This window comes from Charadrius vociferus, unplaced genomic scaffold (assembly GCF_000708025.1).
Source record: "Charadrius vociferus isolate BGI_N301 unplaced genomic scaffold, ASM70802v2 scaffold917, whole genome shotgun sequence".
In the NCBI taxonomy this organism is placed as follows: Eukaryota; Metazoa; Chordata; class Aves; order Charadriiformes; family Charadriidae; genus Charadrius; species Charadrius vociferus.
In genome coordinates this window covers 312,138-336,334 of record NW_009649175.1, presented here as the reverse complement: position 1 = coordinate 336,334, position 24,197 = coordinate 312,138, and the positions used below count along the sequence as shown (strand labels likewise).

At 43.2% G+C, this 24,197-nt stretch overlaps 1 protein-coding gene across 5 annotated transcripts in view; it reads left to right on the top strand.

Moving 5' to 3' along the window:
* Nucleotides 1-23,226, top strand: part of DEPDC5 (DEP domain containing 5) — a 46,700-nt gene extending 23,474 nt beyond the window's left edge. For 2 of the 5 annotated variants that reach the window (XM_009888571.1, XM_009888569.1), the window contains 17 exons: nucleotides 364-520; nucleotides 1,704-1,864; nucleotides 2,923-3,040; nucleotides 3,211-3,378; nucleotides 4,272-4,491; nucleotides 5,371-5,504; nucleotides 6,353-6,461; nucleotides 10,926-11,077; nucleotides 11,851-11,928; nucleotides 12,353-12,485; nucleotides 13,347-13,455; nucleotides 13,752-13,976; nucleotides 17,938-18,107; nucleotides 19,070-19,241; nucleotides 20,344-20,404; nucleotides 21,481-21,563; nucleotides 22,440-23,226. In XM_009888571.1, coding sequence (XP_009886873.1) covers nucleotides 364-520; nucleotides 1,704-1,864; nucleotides 2,923-3,040; nucleotides 3,211-3,378; nucleotides 4,272-4,491; nucleotides 5,371-5,504; nucleotides 6,353-6,461; nucleotides 10,926-11,077; nucleotides 11,851-11,928; nucleotides 12,353-12,485; nucleotides 13,347-13,455; nucleotides 13,752-13,976; nucleotides 17,938-18,107; nucleotides 19,070-19,241; nucleotides 20,344-20,404; nucleotides 21,481-21,563; nucleotides 22,440-22,735 — 2,546 coding nt within the window. In that variant the 3' untranslated portion in view covers nucleotides 22,736-23,226. Of the gene's footprint in view, nucleotides 1-336; nucleotides 521-1,703; nucleotides 1,865-2,922; nucleotides 3,041-3,210; nucleotides 3,379-4,271; nucleotides 4,492-5,370; nucleotides 5,505-6,352; nucleotides 6,462-9,269; nucleotides 9,333-10,925; nucleotides 11,078-11,850; nucleotides 11,929-12,352; nucleotides 12,486-13,346; nucleotides 13,456-13,751; nucleotides 13,977-17,937; nucleotides 18,108-19,069; nucleotides 19,242-20,343; nucleotides 20,405-21,480; nucleotides 21,564-22,439 lie in introns of all 5 variants that reach the window. The other 3 variants (XM_009888568.1, XM_009888567.1, XM_009888570.1) reach the window with 3 other exon arrangements.
* Nucleotides 23,227-24,197: the final 971 nt, after the last annotated feature.

Sequence of the window (24,197 nt, the reverse complement as noted above, 5' to 3'; positions counted from 1 at the left end):
AGCGGTGGCTATGTCAGCTCTAGCTTTCAATCAACAGAAAATTAAATGTATTAACTTTGAATGCCATTTGCATGATGGGATTGAATTAGCATGTGCACTGCATTGTTTAACAAACTCTGTCTCTTTCTCTCCCTCCCTTCTTCCCGTCCTACTTTCCTTTTCTCTTCCCATTCCACCCCCTTTTTGTCCCTGTTGACTTTATGCCAACTCTTGTTGTCCCTCATTCGTTCTAACTTTCCTCTTCACATATTCCTTACATCTTCCTCTGCACCCTGTTTTTTCATGGGTGACCATATATGCCCCATTGTCTGCCCCCCCAATGATACAACGAGGCAGTTCTGACGCTGTCTGCTCCCCCCGTAGTGCCAGGCTTCTGTTGTACAGTTGGAGTGGACTGGAAATCTCTCACTACTCCGGCATGTCTCCCCCTTACCACGGACTACTTCCCCGACCGGCAGAGTCTGCAGAATGATTACACTGAGGGTTGCTATGATCTCCTCCCAGAAGCTGACATTGACAGGTTTGGCCAGCACCTTCTCTGTAAAGTAACTTGCATTGAATCCAAGTGCTTAAGGTGCAGTTGATGGAAGAGGAACACTTCGGAGACTATGCAAGAGAAAGATGAAGTGCTAACATAGTTAGCAGCAGAATAGATTTTTCTCTTAGATTTTTCTCTTTTCAGTGGTAACTTTGTACATTTTCTGATGTTACCATCTGACAGTATTGTATTCTGTGGATTTTGTGTTAGAAATTGTTTGCATACAAAATTTTACATCTCCTTTCTTGTTCTGTTGTATTTCAATCAAAAAAAAAACCCAGACAAGCAACCTCAAACTATCATCTTTGTTAATCTATTTTCTAGCAAGTATTTTGGAAACACTAAATGAGCAAATGCATGTGTACACACAGTGTTTAAGATGCCTTTCCTCACTTTCAGGGATAGTTAGTTTAAAGAGTCTTGGTGGAAAATAGTGTTAGTGGGATAAATAGAACTTCTAAGCTTGTCTTGGAGGTCTCTGGTAACTATTCTTTAATAGGGTTGATTTGGTTTTTTTCTGAAACTGTCACATCTTCTTAAACGTTTTTCAAACTTTGCACAGGTTGTAAAACATTGGAAGGACCTGTTCGTGTTGCTGCTTTATGGGAACAAAACAAAAATACTATCAGAGTGATTGCAGTACATGGGGAAATAGCAGCATTAATGAAGAAATACCTAAAAGAAATGTAAAATGTGCCTTTATAGCAGGAAAGAGAAGTTCAGAGCAGTAGCTGTAATAAGATGCCATAGTGATGTGTGTTTTAATCTCTCTCTGCTCTAGACTCCCTGCTGCGGGAGAGGGTGGAGCACTGCCTGCTCGCTTGCAGTTCTGAGCTCTGCTGAACATTTGCGAACTGCACTGAGATTCTCTGCAAAATGCTGTGAATTTATTGGAAGTTTAACAACTGTTCTAAGCAAATTTGTTGCTAGTTGCAATACTGCTTTTAAAGGCAATAAGAAGTATTGCCAGACAGCTAATCATCACGTGTTTAAGACAGAAAGGTACCCATTTTTCTCCCTGTTCCTGCAGGTTGGTTTTCACAGGCAGAGGGCTCCACTTGCACAGAGCCCAGTGCAGGCACAAATCCTCAATTAGGAAACGCAGAGCTAAGAATAGGTGTGTGGTCAGCTTCCTTATTCCAGTCTCCTTAACCTTTGTGTTCAGGAGAGATGAGGAAGGAGTGCAGATGACAGCCCAACAGGTGTTTGAGGAGTTTATTTGTCAGCGGCTCATGCAAGGCTATCAAATTATTGTGCAATCCAAACCGCAGAAGCCAGCCTCGACTGTGCCACCCCCGCTCAGCAGCAGTCCCCTTTACAGTCGAGGTGAGTCACTTTGTGTTGACAATTCAATCTTTTGTCTTTCTCTCCTTCTCCCAATCCTGGTAACCCCTATGAATTGGGCATAGATGCTCATAGAAGCCCTCTGTTGGTTTTTTGTGTTTGTTTTTTTTTTTTTGTTGTTGTATGAAAATCTTTGCTGGGAGAGAGCCTGATCTGGGGCAGCACAAACAGCTCAGCTGCACCGTGAAGGGACAGGTGCAGGATTTTTGAACTGTAACAAGAAACTGCCCTCATATTCCTGATGGTGAACCCAGATGAAATATGGCTGGAGTGCCGTTTGGGTGAATACATCTTAAACACAATTCACATGGTGACTGCAGGGCAGGCACCTCTCTAGAAGGTGGCAGACTAAAAGCTCCCAAATGTATTATCTAGAAGCAGTTTCCTAACTGTAAAATAGTTGTGAAGGTCCCAGGTAGACAGGTAAAGCTTCATTGTCCTGAAACCATGAGTCAGCTAAACCTAGTTAAACTGCAGAGAACTGGAGTGGTTTAAGAGGGTATCATATTCCCTTGAGAGAATGTGATTTACTGTTTGATTTCTGACTTTTTTTTTTTCTGGATATCCTCTAGACAAGTCTGCACGATACAGTGTTCGTAGAGCAAGGAGTACACATGAATAGGGTATGGTTCTTATTCACTGGTTTGGGAATGAGCAGCTATGCTCCTTTGGTAAAATACCGAGCTTAAGTGGTTAGTTCCAGGAATGAATCAGAGAGGAAGCGAAAGTGGAGCCCAGGTTTACCATTAGAGCCACTTATTTCTCAACACTTCATATTGTCTGTTCTCAAGTTGTCCTGACTGGAGATCTGTATTGAGGGCGCATGGATTGCGAATGCCCTTCTTTGGTTGTGATACTAGCAAATCTTAACTGTAAGAACAGAAGGGTTGTTGTGCATATATTCCTTAAAAAGGTGGCCTGAAAGATGGCTTGTAGTTTGTCTTGAGTTCAGATGCCCAATTCTGGAGGTACAGTTTGTTGACAATGTTCTGACTGTTGCGGTAAGCTGAAAGGGAGTGTGTTTTGCTTTTTACAATTAGGTCTTGTATCAAGAAATCGACCTGAGGAAGAAGATCAGTACTGGCTGAGTATGGGCCGTACTTTCCACAAAGTAACACTAAAAGACAAAATAATTACTGTGACTCGATACCTGCCAAAGTGAGTATCTCTCTGAGCAGTTTGTTATCAATGTTCACATGAACGTGCTTTCCCAGCTGCCTGTACTTGCTTGAAAGAACATAATGTAGAACCGTCTTTCTCTTCAGGAGAAGAAAGAGGAGCACTGCTACTGATGATGCTGAGGTTTATGTTTGCATTTTCTCTTTTAGATATCCATACGAATCTGCTCAGATAAACTACACTTACAGCTTGTGTCCCTCACACTCTGACTCTGAATTTGTCTCTTGCTGGGTAGAATTTTCCCATGAGAGACTAGAAGAGTACAAGTGGAATTACTTGGATCAATATATCTGCTCTGCTGGCTCTGAGGATTTCAGGTGAGATCTCCTTTTCCATCCAGACTGTTCTGTGTCCTAATTGCCTCTTTTCCTTTTTGACCTAAAATTTCTTCAACAAGTTCAACCCACAAATAGTCAGTACTTCAGGGAGAGTAACTGGCCTGCTTTCACTTATATGGTGCTGGCAGCTGTTGCCTTGTATCTTACTCTGTTTTGCTGTTGCATTTTCTAATCTTGGATACAAAGTCTTGATCACAAAATGCAGTGTGATTTTTTTTTTTTTTTTTTTCCTCTGCTATAAATGCAAAGAAACATGATGGCATTTTGTACCACACAAATGCATTTCTTGGCTTCTCGCTCATTTCTGGATCTGACTCAAAACTTCCATTTAGTGTGAATCTGTTGGAGGCCTGCTTGAGTCCTAGGCTTAGCGTGACTGTAGTCCTGCTCCCAAGTTATGTAGAGCAGGGCTTCTTATTAGCGATGTGGAATATCTCCACTAGTATCAATAGCGGTTTTGATATCTTCTGTCAACAAAACCAGTCTGTCTGTATTTTTGTTTCTTTTCAAGTCTCAATCAAAATGCCTCCTACTCTAATGCGTACCTTTAAAATTCCTTTTTTTTTGCTTATTTTTAGAGAAAAAGCCTTTGTAGCGTATCTTTTATAAAAAAGAAAACATACCTCTATGATGTGATTACTCTGAAGATAGCCTTGTTTTCTCTTCTGCATATCAATGTTGTAATACTGCCCAGTGATAATCATATTGCTGACCATTCCTTTGCATATCTGCTTTGTCACTCAGGGGTAGCAAAATGAGGTTGTCACTATACTTGCTGAAATTTACAGCAGACAGTTATGTGCCTAACTTTATGTAAAATCCTTTATAGGAAACTGTCCTGAACTCTGTCCTGTCTTCCATGTTTCCTTCAGCCTTATTGAGTCACTGAAATTTTGGAGGACCCGCTTTCTGCTTCTGCCTGCCTGCATCAGTGCCACAAAGCGCATTATGGAAGGAGAAGTGCACTGCGATGTGTACGGTGACAAGCCCCGTTCTGACGAGGAGGAGTGGCAGCTCCTAGATGGATTCATTCGCTTTGTGGAGGGTTTAAACCGCATTCGTCGACGCCATCGATCTGATCGAATGATTCGAGTGAGTCAGCTTTTAGTTGGGTGAGAAGCTGAGTTTGACCTTTGTCTGAACCATCTAATGAAGCATTAGTACAGAGACCCTGAGACAATCCCAAACAAGTTGGGAAGTATATGTGTGTGTACGTGTGGGTGATCCATACAAAAAGCGCAGTGCTGACTGATGAGCTATTTCAGATTTCAAATAGTATCGCCTTGTTAACACCTTGCTATTCTTGAACTAATTAAATTTACCTGGAACGAGTATCCCAGGCTGCTGTGGGTGGAACCAGGATCAGAACACCTAGGTCGCTCAATGAGAAGCCAAGCTCTTCTGCACAGCATAGCCATGCCTCAGCCTGTTGGTGCTCTGTTTTTTCCTCAGCTGGTCTTCTCTTACCACAAGCCTGACACCACCTCTTTGCAAATGTGCATTGCTTTGTGCTGCAGGTATGGTTGGCCTGGACACGTTACTGCACCTTGTGATGCAGATAATTGATAAAAAGGGATCTATGAGGTAGTTAAGCTGGTAATTTCTGACTGGGTTGGCCTTGTACTGCAGACTTAGGAAAAGGATTGTGCAAAGAGAACCATATGGGTGCATTCCTGTTGAACAGTAGTTTCGAGAGGGTTCTAAGAAACTGGTTCGTTTCCAGTTTCCATTCTCTCCCAGTTCACACGCTGAATGGGGTGAGCAAATCCACCTTTTCCAAAATAACATCCATTTTATTTTGCAAATAGCACCTGCACAAGACACTAGGCTGTTCCATTTCATGTGTACATATGGTTTAACTCCCTTTTAAAAGTGTGCCTGATAAAGCCCTGCTGATGTGAGGTGTTGTGTTCTTGCTTACTAGTTAAGCCTAGCTTGACTAAGTTTGTGCTTTCGTTTTTTCTTTGTTAGAAAGGGTCTGCCATGAAAGGCTTGCAGATTGCTGGTCCAATTCCCACCCACTCTCTGGAGCAGTCTGGGCCTCCCATTGGGAAGAAAGGAACGTCAGCGCTTTCAGCTCTGCTGCAGATGGAAGCCAGTCAGAAGTGAGTCTCTACAACTAGCCTGTGTGAAGAGCTCTAAAACACCCTTCTGACATATTTCACCTGGGCTGGCTAAAGCAGATTTGGGAAACTTTGCCTCAAAAAAAGGGATGTAGGATCCTGCATCTTTAGTATCCTTGTGGCAGGGCTGGGGAAATACTGGGCTTTTCCCATGACTTCCTTGTATTATGTTCTCAGTGATAGAATGAATACCAAAGCCTAGAAAGGAACGCGGAGACTACAGAAGTGAATGTCCAGTAATTTAGAAGGAGAATCTTTTTAAGTAGCACCTCAGTCCTCACACATCAGATTTGTCATCTATTTGTGATTTGCCAGTACAGTTGTATTCGCATAAGAAGAGCTTAACTGGGACATAAACGTACACAACTACACCACACCAGTTGCATGGTCTCAGTATAAATACTGGGTAACAAATATAGCCTAAAGAATATAGCTTGTTTGCACTGATAACGCCTATTAAAATACCTGTGAAACTTCTGAGGTTCTTTTTCAGTATTGATCTAGAATTGGTCAAAGAAACTCAGAATACTAATACCTGATATGCTGTAAACACAATTTAAAACACGGTTGCTATTAAATACATAGAGATTTTAATATTTTTCTAATGATAAGGTAGTATTACACATGCATAATGAAGCTCAGTAAGTTCAAGGGTCCATGTTGTTTATATGGGGTAAAAAGTACTTACAGAACATCGGATGACTCTGTGCTTCAGAGTGTGGGAAAGCCAATATCTGAAAATACAGTAGTGCCCCTCTGCAACAGTTGCCTTCGGGTGGAAGCTGACACAGAGCATGTTTGAACAAACTCTGGATTCCTTCCTGTTTTAGGACACTGGGGGAGCAGCAAGCAGCAATGCTTTCTGGGAAGAGCTCTGCACAGCCTTCGGAGAGTGGGAGCATTGCAATCACGCCCACCTTTATGGACAGCCCTCGTAAGGTAAAGACTTTCTGGTCTTTCTTTAGCTCCTATTTTTGCATAAGAATTTCTCAAGTAATAGAAGATTATTTCTGTAAGCACATGGCTATATCATACCACATCTTATGCTCTAATCCAGCAAGGACTGGTCTGATACCAAGGATGCCCTTAAGCCTTTGTGTACGAGGGCATAAGAAGAGGTTGGGGCATAACCATCCTTCTGTTCTTAATACTGTGTCAAGGAGATGAACTCCCTGGGATGCTCTCTGTGTGTTTTGCTAATTTAAATGATATTTGTTAATTAGTCCATTTCCTTTTCCGGTATCACATTTCATTTCAGTCAGGCCTTGATTTTTAGATTTAGTATTACAGTGCTGTCTGCATCTATATGAAGGTTGTCTTTAAGAGCAAAATCAAGCTCCAGACTGTGACTGTGTGAAGCTTCAGTGGAATTTTAACAGCAGGAACTGCAGTCACTTGCATCTGCATAGAGGAGAGGATGTGTTCCTGAGTAGTGATTTAGATGTCATTCCTTCACTGGCGGGACTCCAGGCTGGAGAAAACTGTCTTCCTGGAGCTCTCTTCAGACACTTAAAGAAAAGACTGTGCTATCCCTCAGCCTTCCTGTCACTGTACTGTGAGTGCCAGGAGAGCAGAAATTCCACCTCCAAGTCTAATCAGAAATATTTGATTATTTTTCCGTATTCTAACATGAAGGTCTTTCAGCAGAAGTAACAAGGAATTGAACCAAGATACAGCATCTAAGTGTCTTTGGGTTCAACAGCTGAAGTATTGCAAAAAAAAAAGTTCTCGGATGCCCCACTATGAACTTACCCATCTCTTTCGGTATTTTTCTTCTAGCAGCTAGTGTTTTGACATTCACTCTTTCTTGCCACCGCCAGGGACAAGTGTTGCGTTATTCTGGAGGCCTGGATATTGTTAGTTGAAGTGATCCTGTAACTGTAGTCATGTTAGTAATAGACACCTACTTGTAGAATGAGAGTGTTCCCAAAACACAGATGAGACTCTGGAGCAGGTCCTGCTAGGCTTGGAAAAAGTAGGTGCAGAAACTGACTTGAGGCATGTTTGCAAACTTCACGCTTTGTGTTGGCCTCTTCTACCATTTTGGAAGGCCAACTTCATCAAACTTCCATCTTTAAATACAGAAATTGTAGATAATCTCTTTCTACTGGTAAAACTGTTGAAAATTCCAGGTAGGACAGAAGACAAAAGAATGTTGTCTGGTTTCTCTGCAGGCAGAGGGAAGAAGGCAAAATTGGCTTCTTTAGCAATGGCACCCTAGTGTATTGGAAACAAAGCAGACCTTGTGCTACCAGCAAAGCTAATAAGCAAATGTGATCTTGTGTAATTTTAAAGGTAACTATATTCAACAGCGTCTCTGGAGGGCTGGCTGGAGAATCTGTAGGAGTGCATTATCAACTCAAAGCCTTTCACGCTACGGTAATAAACAGTCCAACAATTATTGATGTGTGGGGTCTCGGAGAGGAGCAGTTGGGATCTCCAAATTCATGGCTCACGCTTGTTGGAAAGATGCTGGTGGACGGGTAGCCTTGTCATACAGCTTTGTGCTCACTTGGAAACATCAGCACGTGTGTGCCTCATGTTTCCAGGACAACACAACCCCTTTAGGGCTCACCAACATGGGTATGTCTTTTGGCTGTCCGGAGACTCACAGCTGAAGTACTGACAAATTGTCACAGCTGTGCACTCTGTCAGCAGCCAAGGGAGCAAGTGCTTTTCTAGGATGCTATTCAGCGCTGGAGTTATTCCAAAACAAAACTGAGCCGCTGGCTCCACTTTTACTCTGTTTCAAGAGTAGAACTGACAAGTCGCTTCAGCCAGTTCCTGGGCAATACAGTATGATTTTAACGCAGTGAGTTAGCTTGATGCATAATCTTTGCCCTTAGGGATACAGGGCTCTACTTCTGCACCGCACAAATTGTCGGCCATGTAATCCTGATCTTGATTCTTTCCAGAAAATGTTTTTTAAGTACGTACTGAGGTAAGCATCATCTTAACTGCAGGCTAGACAAAATATTTTGCCTAGGGAACAGAATGAAGAATTGCAAATAGGGAATGAAAATCTAGTTGAGTTCCACTGCATTGTCTTATGTGATAAGAGAATCTTGACACATCTTTGAATAGCAACCAGGGATAAATTCATCCAGGGTTTGCAAGCAGGCAGGGAGCATAGCACAGGCCGTGTCTGTTTAATTGTGCATGAAGTATTAAACGCAATGTTGGGAAGATCTTCGTGATGAATTTTTCTTCCCTTTCCTTTGCACCATACCAGACCTGCATTTGAGAGGAAGGGTATGCTTCCTGAAAAGACCTTCTTTGCCTCTCCCTCATTATCATTTGAGTGACTAACAGACTATAAAAAACATGTTCTTCTTTGGATATTTGTCATTACACATGCAGTTCTACAGGTTTTGTATCACTATTCACCTGTGCATTTGGGATGGAAACCCACGTACTTTAGTCTTTCTGCTGTGAAGTGTGGAGGGAAGGCTGCAGTTTCAATTGGCTTCTGAGCGGTGTGGCTTTCAAAACTTTGGAAAAGCATCTGCGCTAAGGAAGAGCAATGTCTTGTTACAGAGAGAGAAAGTAAGGGTATGTGTGTGAGTAGATGCTGATGCTTTGCATTCTGCTGCACCTGACATTCTCGGTCTGTTTGAGATTTGCATTCTCCTCATACTTTCTCTCTGTGGTCATTTCATACTTGCACAACTTTGTATTTGCTTTTCTTCAACTCCTTGTTCCTGTTGCTGTTGCCATTAATGGGCCTACTTCCTCTGATGCCTTCAGGATGGGGCCTTCTTTATGGATTTTGTTCGCAGCCCACGCACGGCTTCAACCTTCCACTCACAGGTTAGTTTTGAATGGGGTCTTGTCATCTCTGGCTTTTGAACTGAGGTGATTGAGAGCATTTGTTGTCCGGAGCTTGCCATGTAGGGAACCTGTGTTAGTTTTCAGACCTGCTCGTTAAGAGGGAGATGCGCAGCATTACTAGGACAAGGCGGCTGGTGGTGGTGGATGTGACTGTTTCCTTCCACCATTCAATACTTGTGATGTGCTTTGGCTGTTCGTGTGCCCTGCCTTCCTGTCCTTTGCAGTACTGTCTTGTCAGCTGCTGAAGCTTCTCTTTTTGTGTTTCAGTAAGTACTCATTTTCCATCTTCCCTTGCTAAACAAAATGGCAACAGCTTACTCATCTCGTTCTTGGCTAAATTTCTTCTGTGGTATTTGACTGACTGGTGGCTCTGGGGATATCCAAGTCAAATTGTGTCCTTGGATTCTTAAAAGGCTGAGGGCTGAAAATATTGGTGTCGTCTTGATTTAAAAGAATCATTGTGACAGAAGTACACTTAACACCAGTTAGGCGTTAGCAATAACGCAGTGTGTCCATAGAAAATACTGCTGGTTGAAGTGAGCTCTGAGGAGGAAGAGTGGATTTAGCTGGCTCTGGGGACTGTAGATTCCACATTGGAGCATCTGGCGTTTTTGGCTCCCCAAAAAGGGACATCTGCCATTGCAGAGTGAGAGATCTTTGGGATGTGAGAAATGGCATAAAGGACGGACTCTGGTCTGGTTATCAGATGTAAGTCGACCTGCCAGCTTTGTGATTTTTAGCTGTGCATGTGCTGTGGATTCATCGTGGCAGATCAGTCCTCATATTGACACCAGCTTGAGTTGCTGAGTTACTCTGCTGTTCGTGTTCCTCTCCCCCACCTCTCTAATGTTTATATAATATGCCTTTCCTAAACCATACGTGTTAATGACAGATGGCAATTACAGCCTGTACTTTGCTGAATCTTTCAGCATTCGTGTTCTTTCTGAAATGATTTTATGTTAATTTTTGTGAACTATTCAGTCTACCGTTGGAATAGTGCAAGTGTTCCTGTGGGAGGAAAGTGTTCTTGTTGTCTTGGCGACATAGGTGTGGGTGGGTGCCAACCAGTCTCCTGATACTACCCTAAGAAAGGAAGGAAGATGAGCTGATTTTGTACATTATGAAACTTGAATTCCGTGTGATACATTTGCATATTTTCGTCTAAGAGTTAGAGTTAAAACTATTTTTTCTAACTGCTTACTACTTTCCTGTAGTGATTAAATTTCCTATTCTGTCCATTGTGTGTTTATAATCACAGTTATTTACTGAAGTGGAAAATGTCAGGTTGGGACTGGTGTTGCTGGTTTGCCAGTAGTTCTCTCAACACAGTTGTTGCTGGGTTGATTATCCTCATCTTTACGGGGATCTGAATTTTGAGTTTGTCAGTAGCTCCATAGTGATGACAAAAGCAAGACACTGTTTATCCTTTCTGCGTCTGCTTGTGCTTGACTTACAGTACTGCTTGTTGTTAACTAACTTGAGCTGAGGTACAGATGATGCAGAAAGGGGAGAAAATGGGAAACAGATTACATCATACATTCATAAAGATGTTGCTGTGTTTACTCCTTGCAGGTCTCTATAGATCAATCGGTTCCTGCAACCTCAGATGGCAACATATTGATAAATGCAGGGCAGTTACCTGATAGGGGCAACACGCAGACCTTGGGAAGCTCCCAGAATGTTGCAGACCAAGGGTATGCCACAGCTGGCGCTGCAGAAGGCGGGTAAGAAAGCACAGCGGTGCTATACTGCAGTTCTGTTCAGTTACGTTCCCCTTTCTGGTGTCAAGGAGTGGGCACTTACGCAGGAACCTGAGAACAAGATGTGCTGTGTCTGTCAGCACTAGAAGGCGCTTGTCACAAGACCTTAATGCAGCATTTCTACGTGCAGAAAGAGTGGTAGTAAAATAAGCCTTGCAACCCAGTTTTCCAGAATTAAATGAATGCGAGGCCTGATTTCGCCACCCACAAAAAGAGCTTCATTCTTCAAGAAACGAAGAACGAAGAAATTCCATTTCTGAAATCTGTTAGCACAAAACCAGGCTTTGAATTGACATCTGTCTTCTGTCTGTTTTAGCAAGGGGGGGCCCTGCAGTCTGATTTGATTGAGTAGGCTGATGAAATCCAAGAGGTTCTAAACTGGACGCGAGACACTGGGGAGGAAGCAACATTAAAAATAAACTATATTAGCACCTGTTTCCTGTGGCTGTATATTACAGTAAAAAAAGAAGCCAACCTCAAACTGATCGCTTTCAATTCCTCCTGAGTATGGCCATATATAATATAGTGTGCATTGGGTCAATATAGCAATGACCTGAGAACCTCAGGGGGAAAATACAGGTCTCGTGCTTTTAGTTGTCTTTCGTGAGATGAAAAAGGAAATAAACACAGCAAAGCCATTGTTGGGAAGAGAAGAGAGAGTATTTTTCTTAAATGTACATATCTGAACAAATCTGGCAGCTTTCTTGATTTTTGAACTGCTTCTGTTTACTTCCCAGCTCTCAGCAGTCTTCAGCAAGCACTCTGACTTCCTCTTCCACCTTGATAGAGATTCTCGAAGCCATGAAACACCCTACGTAAGTTTTTAATATAAATATGCTTAACATCTGTCTAGATGTTTTGTAAGAGGAGATGAGGCATGGAGTTACTCAAAGGAGAGGAGTTTTAAGCTTCCTTTTGTTATTCAGTTCCGATCTCCAATAAGGAATTTAATAGAAACGGAGGTACAAGTATTGCTGCAGAGACTTCAATTATTAGAATCCCAGAATCTCGACAAAGCAAGAATTTGCAGTAAGATGCTGAAGTGCTGGCAGTGTCAGCTCTTCATCTTGTTACCAGAAGCTGATGATATGTCACTCTGGGGGCATTGTGTGTTTCTGATCCTGTATCTTTAACCCCCGCCCCCGGCCTTTTTTTTTCCCCAGCAGTGATTTTTGTCTTTGTAACTTAAAAGAGCTCTCTGTCATTCCATGTTAATATGTGTGACTTGCTGTGATTCAGCACAGGGATCCAGCTTCTCTCTGAACAGAAGGGCCTCTCTCCGTACTGTTTCATCAGCGCAGAAGTCGTACACTGGCTGGTGAATAATGTGGAAGGTGTGCAAACCCAAGCCATGGCGATTGACATAATGCAGGTAAAAGAAATGTCAAGGGGTATACAAAGGGCCAGAAATACCTCACTCTGTGAAGAAAGTGGAGTCGTAGAGGAAAACAGCAATAATTTCTATTTCTTATTAAAATCCTCTTATTGATAGGTATTGAAAACAGTGTTCAACAGAATATGAGGTAATGATGATATTTTTTGGATTCCCTATCACAAAACAGCAGCATACTCTTCAGTAGTAATATATATTATTTTTTCCACTTAGAAATGGTGACAGTTCTGTGTATAACCTCCAATTAGCTAGTAGTTGCCAAGAACACTCCTTTGTGTTAGAACTATGAGGCACTGCAGTATGATTTGGTTTGGTTTTAGTTTTGTTTTTTCTTTTGAAAATTAGTTAATGAAGTTGTAATAAAAACTGCATATGACCTGTCTTTTATGGATGCTGAAGTATACACGCTTTACGCAAGATACACTGCTTGTGTTCATGAGATTTTTTCTTCCCTATTGAACTGTGTCAGGGGCAGAAGGTTGGAAATGTTTTGGAGTTCATTCCTCTGCTGAGATCCCATATCAATTAACGGAGAACCTAGAATGTTTTCAAATCCTTACCTTCCTGTAAATCCATCTGTAAAAGCAGAGCAGGGTAAGGCAGGAAGGCAGACGTCTGCAGAAAGGTCAAACGCAATTTCTCAGGGAGATATGGACTTGCTACATTTACTGAATATCAAGAGGTAACATTGCTGACACTCTCGTTAGGCACGTGTCTGGACAAAAAAGTGTCACGAAAAAGAAAATTATTTCCTAATGTTCTCTAGCAACCTTTTTATGTAACTGGAAGAGTGACTTCTCCTTTTTTATCGTGTTTGCTCTGTTCTCTTTTTTTGTTCAGAAAATGCTAGAAGAGCAGCTTATTGTCCATGCATCTGGAGAAGCTTTACGAACCTTTATTTATGGCTTTTATTTTTACAAGATTGTTGTGGACAAAGAACCAGACCGAGGTCAGCATTGTGTTATTACAAGACTTTCCTCATTATCCCTTTGCATAATCATGAGCTGTGCTTGGTTCTTACGGGCGCTGCAGCAGAAATGCACTGTGGGAGCAACCAAAAACTCTGCTGTAAAGAGAGTCAAAGAAACTCAGCCGTTTTGTTTTGTTTTGTTTTTAAAAAAGGAATTACAGACAACGTAACCTATTTTTTTTTCTTCCCCTTTTTCAGAAAGAACTACGTCTCTTTCTTGGTCTTGAACACTTGTTTCTAACTGTGATCTGTCTTTCCCCTTGCTTTTTGTTCAGTGGGCATGCAGCAGCCTGCTATGTGGCACACAGCTGCCATGGATGACTTCTCCGCCTTCCAGAGGAAATGGTTTGAGGTGGCGTTTGTGGCAGAAGAGCTCCTGCACTCAGAAATCCCAGCGTTTTTCCTGCCCTGGCTGCCCAGCCGCCCAGCCTCCTATGCAAGTAGGCACAGTTCCTTTAGCCGCAGTTTCGGAGGACGGAGCCAGGCAGCTGCACTATTAGGTAGATGCCCAGCACAGGTGACAGCTGGGGAAGTTCAAGGGGATAGTTTGAAAGGGGAAGAGCAGCCAGCCAAGGGTATGATCTCACGTGGACCAGCAATAAAGCTGCAAATTTCATGCTGGCCTTACATGTGTCTTGCATGTGGACTTGTTTGCATATGCTGGAAGTGTGTTTCACTGGCTGAGCAGGCAGTTTTTGCTTCTGAGTTCTGCAATACAGTAAAAAGTTGGTTTTTTTTTTTCCTATTCCCTGTTCCTGACTGTCTCCACTATGTCGTTCTCTAGAGTTCAGAGAGGTAAATACTGACTTTGTCTCCCTGTGGGTCCAGAGAGACTCTTCACAACCTGTGGTGAGCGTGGAGAGATAAGTTGTGAGAACAGAGCAACCAAACTGTACCTAAAGTGACATGCCTAATGGCTTCTCAGTGGCAAAAGCCATAGTGAGACCCAGATATGTTAGCTGAGAAGCCTCCAGCACTTCTCTGAACTGATCTGAACCACATATAGCCAGACTCCTTATGTTAAAGTCTGGGAAGCCCAGCTACAAATGATCCCTGCAGTGTGGAAGCAGTAGGGTTTGCATATGGAAGATCTTGCTGCTGGGCAAGATACCGTTATAATATCTAAAGTTCTGTAATGTGTGAAGTATAACACTGACTACCATTAACAGCCCGTGAAACATACTGGCTGCACGATTGACTGTGTTGCTGCGTCAGCTTTTTGTTGCGTTTCCAGGCCAGCCTGAGTCACTTGCTTTTGTTCCTCTTTCCCTGTTTAAAATTACAAGAAAAATCATTGCTATGGAACTGCAACTTCAGATTTATTTAGATGCATCTTTTAAAGGCCTATCAATTAAGAATAAAAAGAAAATTCTGCTATTCTCCTGTTTTGTATATTCGACATTCTGAAGGGAAGTGCCTTCCTGCTGGTGTAGCATCTCTTAAACCTGAAGTTACAGTAATCCTCCTGTATTCCTGAAAGCCTCGTTTGAAGAGGAACAGCATCAGAAATGGGAAAGTGTTAAGGATCGGAAGTCTGAACTAATGGTTAATTCCCTGAAGCCAACATATGCAGGATATTTTTCCCTGTCACACAATAAATCTGTTGCCTTGGCTAGTATACAACCTCATTAGCTCAACGATTGGCCAGAGCTGAAGCCTGAACATAGGCTGGCGTGAAAGTATTGTGAAGGCTGGAGGCACTTGGGCCAGATCCTGTTCCTGCTTAGATCTCTTACTATTTAGCCGAAGAAATCCACTTCACTTTTCTCTATGTCCTCTTTTGTGAGGTGAGCAGACTGCGACTCAGTAAGCTTGCACCCGGGGAAATGGCAAAGAAGGAAGGGTGCTTTAATGCCCCTCTCACCTTTTCTTTAACGCCAGCCAGGGAAGAGTGTATTCCCTCAGCATGTGATGTACTTACACACCTGTGTAGCTGTCCTTTTTCATTTCAGTTGGCATTATCTCCATTCTGCTATTCAACTGATTTTCAGTCCTTGGATGGATTTAAAATGTCTTTGTATTGCTCACATGCAGTCAGGTTATTCCAGGAATAATAGTTTCTTGGAGAAAGATCCAGTGTGGAACTTTTTCCTTACAAAGGAACTGGTTTAACTGATGTTTCTATGCTGTTCCTCTTCTAAACAACATTCAAAAAAAAAAAAACCTTTACCAGTTCATCTGAGGCAAGGAGCTTTACTAAACCCAGATGACCTCTGGTCCACGTGACTTCATTTGTTCCTCTCTTGGCTTTGATTTGGTTGTGGTTTTTATTTCTTCCCCTCCCCACCTTCCCTAAATGTCAGGCTGTGACATAAAATTGCATGCAAGCATTGGGAGCTCTGGAACAAGCTCCGTGTATCTCTAAAATCTTTATCCCTCCCAGTTCCCTATCACTTGCCCAATGATTGTTCCCTTTCCCTTCCCAGTGGAAGTCTGACCTGTGATACACCTAATCTTGTCCCTTTTGATTTATAGCAATGCATGCACTAGCAATTGTAGTCATGTATGTAGTGTAGTCTGTGACTGGAGAATAACCTGCCTGCTCCTCTCCGATTTCCTCAATAAATCATTAGTTAAACACTCAATGGTACAAGACAATTGGGAAGCAGGTGAGTCCTCTTAAAATCAGAGCTACAGAAGCCAGAGTTTATCCCATTAAAATTAAGGTGGTTTTAATCTGGAGCTTCTAAATTCAGACACGTGGATATTTCTCATCATTTTTCAAGGTCCTTTTGATTAGCCCATCTGGTTGGACTGTGTTCCTGGTGCTTTGCCTGTGAATTACAGCTGCAGGCACGGTGGAGAGAGAAGCTCCAGCCCTAGTGGAGAGTCTGCATTACCTGGAAAAAGGAACAGTCTAAGGGAGCAGGGAGCTCATTCTTCACAGTGTGCTAGTTTGGGCGCACTGGACTGTGGTGTTGTCACTGACCTCTTAGCTAATGACCAACATCTACCTGACTGAGCTGCTTTCGCTTTACAGCTTTTGGGATATTGTTTTCCAACACACTTCATTATAAAAAGTGGTACCGGGGTTCATACGTTGTTACAAAACTGGCACCGTAACCTTCTAAGTGCAAACATTGCATTCACTCTGATATTCCACTGAAAAGGAGCAAGAAAAAGAAAATCACAAGGTGGTGGTCTGTCTAGTACCAGACCAACTCAGAAATTGCAGATGGTACATTTTTCCAAAGACAAAAATGGATCTTATTTACAAAACAAAACTGGGTGATGTTCTTCCGTTTTTATTGGGGGTTTTCTTTTTCTTTTTTCTGTTCCTAAGGTGCAGTAATAGCAATAAAAAGGATTTTCTTATAACCTTGAAAACTATCTGCAGCTAACTTGCAGTAGAAGTGAAGGTGGAAACTTTCCATCTACCTTGAGGAAGAACTTCAACTGGTTTTTTTTAAACGCCATTAAGCCATTAAATTATAAGGTCATTTAAAAGCTGACCACATAAAAGGGTGCACATCTTCTTAAGTTTAAGCGAGAAATAACAATATCCATCCCTCATGCACGCAATAAAAAAAAGACAAAGGTTTTTCAATAGTAGTATTGCAGCCCTTTGGTTTGTGCCATTTTTTAACATTATAGAAATGTTAAATTATGTATTTGCCTAAAGAAAAGTTGAAAGTGACAGTGTGGTTCATAGCAGGACTTTGATCTCAAAGTCAGGAGATCTGGGTTCTATCCCTGGCCCTGCTGTATGTCACCGGCTCGGTCACTTCCGCTTTCTGTGCTTCTCTTCGTCTCTTGCCTGATATCTCAGATTTTCTTTCAGCGGGATGCTGGGGTGTAGGGCACAAAGGGAGCTGGATCTTGGGCACTATCCCAGCACTTATTGCAAAGCAATAGAAGGTGTTGCAGTGATCCTAACGCTGCTGCATGAGTCTTGGCTGACTTTTCATGCTTTTAAAAAAGTGTTGGATGTGCAGTTTTAGCAATGCGGTAATGTGGGATATTGATATGGGGTTAAAGAAACAAGAAGTTTAACTTCTGATCTCCTTTGGCTGCGGAAGGTCCTGGAATGCTCCTGCGCTGTGTAACAGCACCCTGTTCTGATTTCTGGTGAGGGCCTATAGAAATACTAAAAGCAATTTGGAGTGTCTTGGGTATGAAGGAGCAGATGTCGTCTCGCCATATTTAATTATGGCACCGGTTGCTTATTGATTAGCTGCTTGACTCTTTGTCTCATTATTGCAGCTGAAATGTCTTTTGACTGCTTGGGGAAGTAATTCTGTGGCACAGATCCCTTATAAGTAATACTTAAGCTTTTTGTCTTTTGTGATCTGGATGAGTGGCATTCTGGGACTGTTCTGCTAGCCCAAAAAATATTTGGGGAGGAGTGGGGAGGACAAATTCATTTCAAATGGCTTGTCTTGTTTCTTCTATTCTCTTCATCCTGTCTCCCACCCTCTCTAATGCATCTTTTAAATGTACCCCTATTCCTTGGCCGCGTAGCTGCCACTGTGCCTGAGCAACGGACAGTGACGCTTGATGTGGATGTGAATAACCGCACTGACCGGTTGGAGTGGTGCAGTTGTTATTACCATGGCAATTTCTCCCTGAATGCTGCCTTTGAAATCAAGTTACACTGGATGGCAGTGACTGCAGCTGTTCTTTTTGAGATGGTAAGAGTCCTTGTGTTCTGGGTGGCCCCTCTGGCCTCTGTACCCCTTCGACTGCTGGGGACGTTGTCATGTGAAGTTGATGGGAGGTGTTAGGAGAGAGACAGTGGGTTGGATCTGCCCTTATTTCCATAAGTAACTTTTACTGGTGGTCGTTAGCGTTGCTGCATCTGCTCATCCTTTATCATGCTATCTATAGTCGTTCTGTCTGCAGGATAGTGTTCTGGTTTTAGTGGTTTCATGCACAGTATGCAGAGATCAGTACAGGTCAAGGTGACATTTAAGTCCCCCTTAGGCAAACCTTAAGCCTTGAGCTGGGTCTTTGGAAAGGAATCTATTTCACATTGCATTCTTTCTCTCCCCAAACCTGAAAACTCTAAATCTCACTGAAATTGCTTTCATGACAGGGCTTTTCCGGGCAATGTGTTCTTCCTCTTCAGCAATATTTTTTAGCTTTTTTTTCTTAAAAAAAAACCGAAACAACCCACAACTTGCTGAAAACATTTTGAATTGAAAATACAAGCAGTTTGTGTCACTCTTTGTTTAATTTTTAGATTTTTTTTTATGTTTTATTTTCCCTTTTGTAGCTTCTGTAGGTTTTACCGCACCCAGCCAAATAGCACTAGGTGATTGTTTTTGCTTTTATTTAAAATCTATTGCGCTGTTCCAGTAAAGCAGCAGTGCTTAGCCACTGATGATAAGTAGGCTGAATCAGTTCCTGAAAAATGTCCTATTTTAAAGTGCTTTCTGATTGATGTGGCACTTAAAAAAGGAAAGCCTGGTGTCTTGTGCTTGTACTGCTTTGCTTACAAGGACACTTGTGTGCTTGCCGTGCAAAGCAAGCTGAGCCTGTGGAGAATTGAGCATGTCTGATCTATTCTCGGGGAATGAGTTGCTCCTATGCACATAAGTGCCCTTCTTCAGTGACATATGTCGTATGATTCATTGTTTGAATCTTTTCTCAGGTTCAGGGTTGGCATCGGAAAGCCACGTCCTGTGGTTTCTTGCTAGTTCCGGTCTTGGAAGGGCCATTTGCGTTGCCCAGTTACTTATACGGAGACCCGCTTCGAGCTCAGTTGTTCATCCCACTCAACGTTAGCTGCTTGTTGAAGGAGGGTAGTGAGCATTTGTTTGATGGTAAGAAATGGTCTTTGGTTTACCCCTTGATACACTGTTCTGCAAGCAGGTCCCTTCTGGCATGTGGGTGACATGAAGAACCTCGTTTACCAGACGTGCATTAGCTGGGTGAAGGACCTGTTTTTATGCTTCGGCAGCCGCCCTCAGGAAGGTGGTGCCGGGGGAAGCTGTGCTGGCAGGCGAATCCGCATGCAGCAGCGTTTGAAGTTGGCAGCGAGAAGTGCCAAGGCACAGGAAAGGTGGTCTCCCAAGTCATCTCTCTTGCCATACTGTTATAGAGCCTGTATCAAGCAGTTATTCTGTTTGACGAGATGTTATACTGTAAGAGTCTGTTTTGCTGGTAGACCCTGCCCACAGCTGCTCTGCATTCGTATCCTGCATTTGTTTATTCCCTTCCTCAGTGAGATTAGGCTTTCACGACTGCCATCCTCTCTTCTTGTTGCCATGGTTACATTCACGGTAAGGGTGTTTGCACATGAGATTAAGAGCTAGAAACTGCAATCTCCTTTTCTGCAATGCGACCTCACCCTTTTGAGTGACGCTGTTGTGGTAAGTCTCAGGTGGAGGCTCAAAGATCAGAGAACTCTGTCCCCATGCAGAGAGAGGCAAATTTGCATTGTGAGAAGGGACAATTAGCAAAAGGCTCTGTTTTAAAATAGTAAAGATGATAGTTTTCTGTATTTTTGTTAACCCTTGACCCAGCATCCAGATATAAACGTAAAATAATTAGTGACAAATCCATATGCTGTGAGGTCACTGCAGCCTCACTGACTTTGAACTAAGTATTTTCAGAGCAGTCTGTGGTGATACACAGCAGCGCACTCTGCTTCTTTGCCCCCTCCCGCACACCCCATTATGTTGATCTCCTTCATTTCAAGAGACACCAAAGCTAAATTCAGGGTTGAATCTGCTACTGGAGTGTACAAGAAACATCTCTTAACAAGATGGCATTCAAGGGACAGCTGACAGAAAAAAGGGTGACTAAAAGAAATGGCTAGAAAAAACAAAGTGCACAGAGGTCTTCCGAGGAAAACTGAAGTCTTGAAAAAGAAGGAAATAAAGTGGCTTTACTCGGTAATTGTTACCTGTTTGTTTGTTTCAGGCTTTGAACCAGAAACATACTGGGAGCGCATGCATCTCCTCCAGGAAGCGATAGCATACAGGTGTGTGCAGAGCGGAATGACTGAAAAGTTCGTGTCTCCCTGAATAATGTAGGGTGAAGACCTATGCTGAATAGTCACTCCTGAGTCGTGTGGTCTCTGTGCCGTCTGCCTCTGAAGTCTGCTTGCAGATTATTAGACTAAAATGTACCTAGAGTGCCTGGAGGTGTTTCTGTGGGTGCAAGGGGCAGGTAGATAGTCTGTCACTGATTAGCAAACCATACTCTATTCCTAGGGCGGGCGTTGCCTTTGGAAGGTGCCCTGTTATTCGAACTTAGAAGCAGTTAGACTGTAAATAGATTTCTTTTTGAGAAGGGACAGTTATTTCCTTCGTGTGTATTTAACACAATCTTGAACTGAATGACAACCAATGGTTGCCAATAGGCAGGGGACTGGGATGTGAGCTGTACGTAGGAGGTCGGGCCCAGTTTAAGAAGGAATTGTTGGAAACTTTGAAGACTATCTAGCCTTACCCCTTTGTCTGCTTGAGCTGCCAGTTTGTTTCATGGTGTTGCTGCCAAAGTCTTTTTCATGATAGAGAGACTGCTTTTTGTAATAGACTTCAGCCTAGAAATAAGCTTTCATTAGCTTAGAAAGCAGAAGATGTACAAGTATTCTTGAAACAGCAAAGAACTGTCAGGTGAGCTGCTTGAAGTTCTGCGTGGAATATTGCCCAGCATGAAAAAAAATTATGTTGTAGCTTGAAACATACCCAAGGAATGTCTGTCTTGACTATCACTCTTCCCTCATTCGTGTGCAGCTGCCCTGTTTTGTCAGAGACTGCTCAGTGCCCTCCCAAACTGAGCTGCTGGCCCTCTTCTTTCCGGCACGAGTTAGGACAGAGATCAGTGTGGAGTTACAAGCTTTCACACTGTGCCTAGCAGGGGCGGAGAATATTTGGAGAAGCTCAGCTCTCTTCATCCCTTTTCCCCTTGCCTTCAGGCCGTAAGAAAAGGGAGCCTTTGTGATAGTGAAAGGTTTTCCCTGGTGCCCCTGCCTTGGGCTGAAGGAATCATAGCTGGAGTGGCTTTTTCTTTTCTTTTTTTCTTTTTTAATTCCCCTGGTGTTTGTTTCTCCAGATTTGGATTCGTGCAAGATAAATACTCGGCCTCTGCATTCAACTTCCCAGCTGAGAACAAGCCCCAGTATATCCATGTCACAGGTAAGCAATATTTGGCAGATGTTGGGGCAAGGAGGAGGCTGTTATAAATAAAAGAACCATTTTATGGGTAGTTTGTGTTTTGTGTCAGTGATGTTGGTCACCATTATGTCCCTAGTCAGATGACAAGTAGCTGTATCAGCCAACACAAACTGGAAAACTGGAGAGGCAGTAGGAAAAGCGGAAAGTGTTGCTGCTAATCAGTTACCTTGATTTGAAATCTTTCTTTATTGCATCTTTGAAACTTTTCTTTCCAGGAGATGGAGAAATAAAAAAAAATAAAAAAAAATAAGGCAGAGCTTATTCCAAGTGCAGTGTAATTAAATGTATATCTAGAAGCTAGAAGGAGGGAAAGGTGTTGAGACAAGTCAGTGCTCTCTTCTCGTGCTTGAGGTCAGTTTTAGATGCAACTCTACCCATACACACTGTGTGGGAGATAGATGAAGCATTTAGGATCCACTTGCTCTCATCATTATTCTTCATAAGTGTTGGTGCAGTCAGCACTTCGAACTAAGCTCCATGCGTGGCATATTACAGTAAAATAACAGTACGTTCAGAGGGGTTGCTGAGATGTAAAGACAATGACAGGAAGAGAGCTTTTTGAAAATTGCAGAAGAGAATGGAAATTGATGTGAAGTTAGAAAGATGGCTCAGAGCCTTAAGTCTTTGCTTCTTTCCTTCTACCGAGAGAAAGGCAAGACTAAGTGTGCTCTCTCCCAGTGTTGTTATTTGCATGTAAAAGCAAAGGAGGAAAGATGTATTTCTAAAAGGCAATTAAATGAGACTCAGAGTGGTTTCCTATTCAGAATTTAATGAGTCAGCTACCAGTGGTAGGGACTTAGGTCTGCCTAAGACTAAAGTCCTGTCTGTTTCCTCCAGGGACAGTGTTTTTGCAGCTACCATATTCCAAGCGGAAATTTTCTTGTGGGCAGCAGCGACGCCGGCGCAACTCCACTAGCTCCACCAACCAGAACATGTTCTGTGAAGAGCGCATTGGCTACAACTGGGCCTACAACACCATGCTGACAAAAACGTGGAGGTCCAGTGCCACTGGGGATGAGAAGTTTGCTGATCGGTTGCTGAAAGACTTTACAGACTTTTGCTGGAACAAAGATAGCCGGCTTGTTTTGTTCTGGACTGACTGTCTAGATAAGATGCATGCTAGTGCTCCATGAGATAGGGTTGTATCTCATAGGGGGACAGCTAGAAGCTTTACCTTGTGGCAAGAAAGTAGAGGTGAAGGATGACAGGGAAAGAGCCTCTCTGTTGGATTCATCTTGAGGCTCCAAGATGACCTGATCAATATTGCTGTTGATATTCAACAGAATTTGATTAAGCCCTTGGAAAAAAGAATCTGAGCTCTTGGCTTGCCAATATCTATCACCTGACCTCAGCTTGGTTTCAATTAGCTGCAGTCCCTGATTGCCAAAACATCAGTTAGAGCAGAGGTAAAGGAGGGAGCGCGCAAATGGTTTTCAAGGGCAGTTAGATTCAGCACAGGGTGTGATGGTAGCGGCTTACCGTCATTGGAAATGGTTGGTGCTGTTTGCATCTGATAAGCCTGACAGCAGCCTGTCTCCTTCCTTTTGAGGTGAACCTGGTTGTGTGAATATGTAAGATAAAATGCAAGACATTTGTTAAATTTTGTACATGTAAGTAAAAATGCGGAAATCAAGAGACCCGATGTTTTGTTGTAACTCTAGACAGCAATACAGAATTGGGGAGTAAAGGACAATAAGTGCCAAATGGAAATACTGCTTCTTATGTCCAGCGTGATAATGAAGTGCTCAAAGTTTAATGGTGGGGCTTTGTCCTTTAAGCATCCAGGACTTTCTGTCTCCAGCTCTGGATCTAGAACAGTGTCATGCAGCAGGAGCAAGAAGGCAGTTGCTGTCTCTGAGGCCAGCGTCCAAGCTGAAGGAGAAACTGAGGGCAGCCGAAGACAAGCTGCTGCTGGTTGGAGGAACGAGGGGGATTGTGAGCAGATTTTTAGGGTACGTCTGCATGCAGCAGAAGGAATGTGCCTGCGCTCAAGTGTGTAATCTTTGTCTTTGCAGAGAGAGCTCATGTGTGGCGCGTGGACTCGGCGTGAGCTGGTTATTCAGGAGTGGATTCAGGGAGGGTTCAGGACCTGCTCCCAGTAGCGCTGTGCGTGGGAGGGCTGTGGACTGCTGCTGGGAGATCGTTAGTGTTGTTATCAGTCCTCGCTCTGTCCTGGCTGAACTGAAGTCAGCAGAGGGCTGACACGCTCACCCTGGTGTTTGGACCTGATTCAAGGAAAATCACGGCTGCTTGAGTTTTATCCCCTAAACTGAGCCTGGATGACCTTAGCCAGTACCCACTGAGAGAAGGGGGGGTTGAGCTGTGTGCCGCGTCGTTCCGTTCATCCACCTGTGTCAGAATTACCGGTGCGTGTCCGATCCCCACTAACGTCTTAAACAATACTCTCTACCACGAAAGCAACTTGCTGCCGTCTATTCTACGGGGTTTCAGTCTGAAAGGAGCTGTGCGCGCAGCAGTGCCGGAGCGGTGTGCGCGGGGCAGGATTGGGGCCAGCCCGGTGCCACCCCGCGGGTGCGAGGACCGGGGCGGGGACAGCGGCAGCGGCTCCGCACCCGTAAGCCCTCACACCTCCTC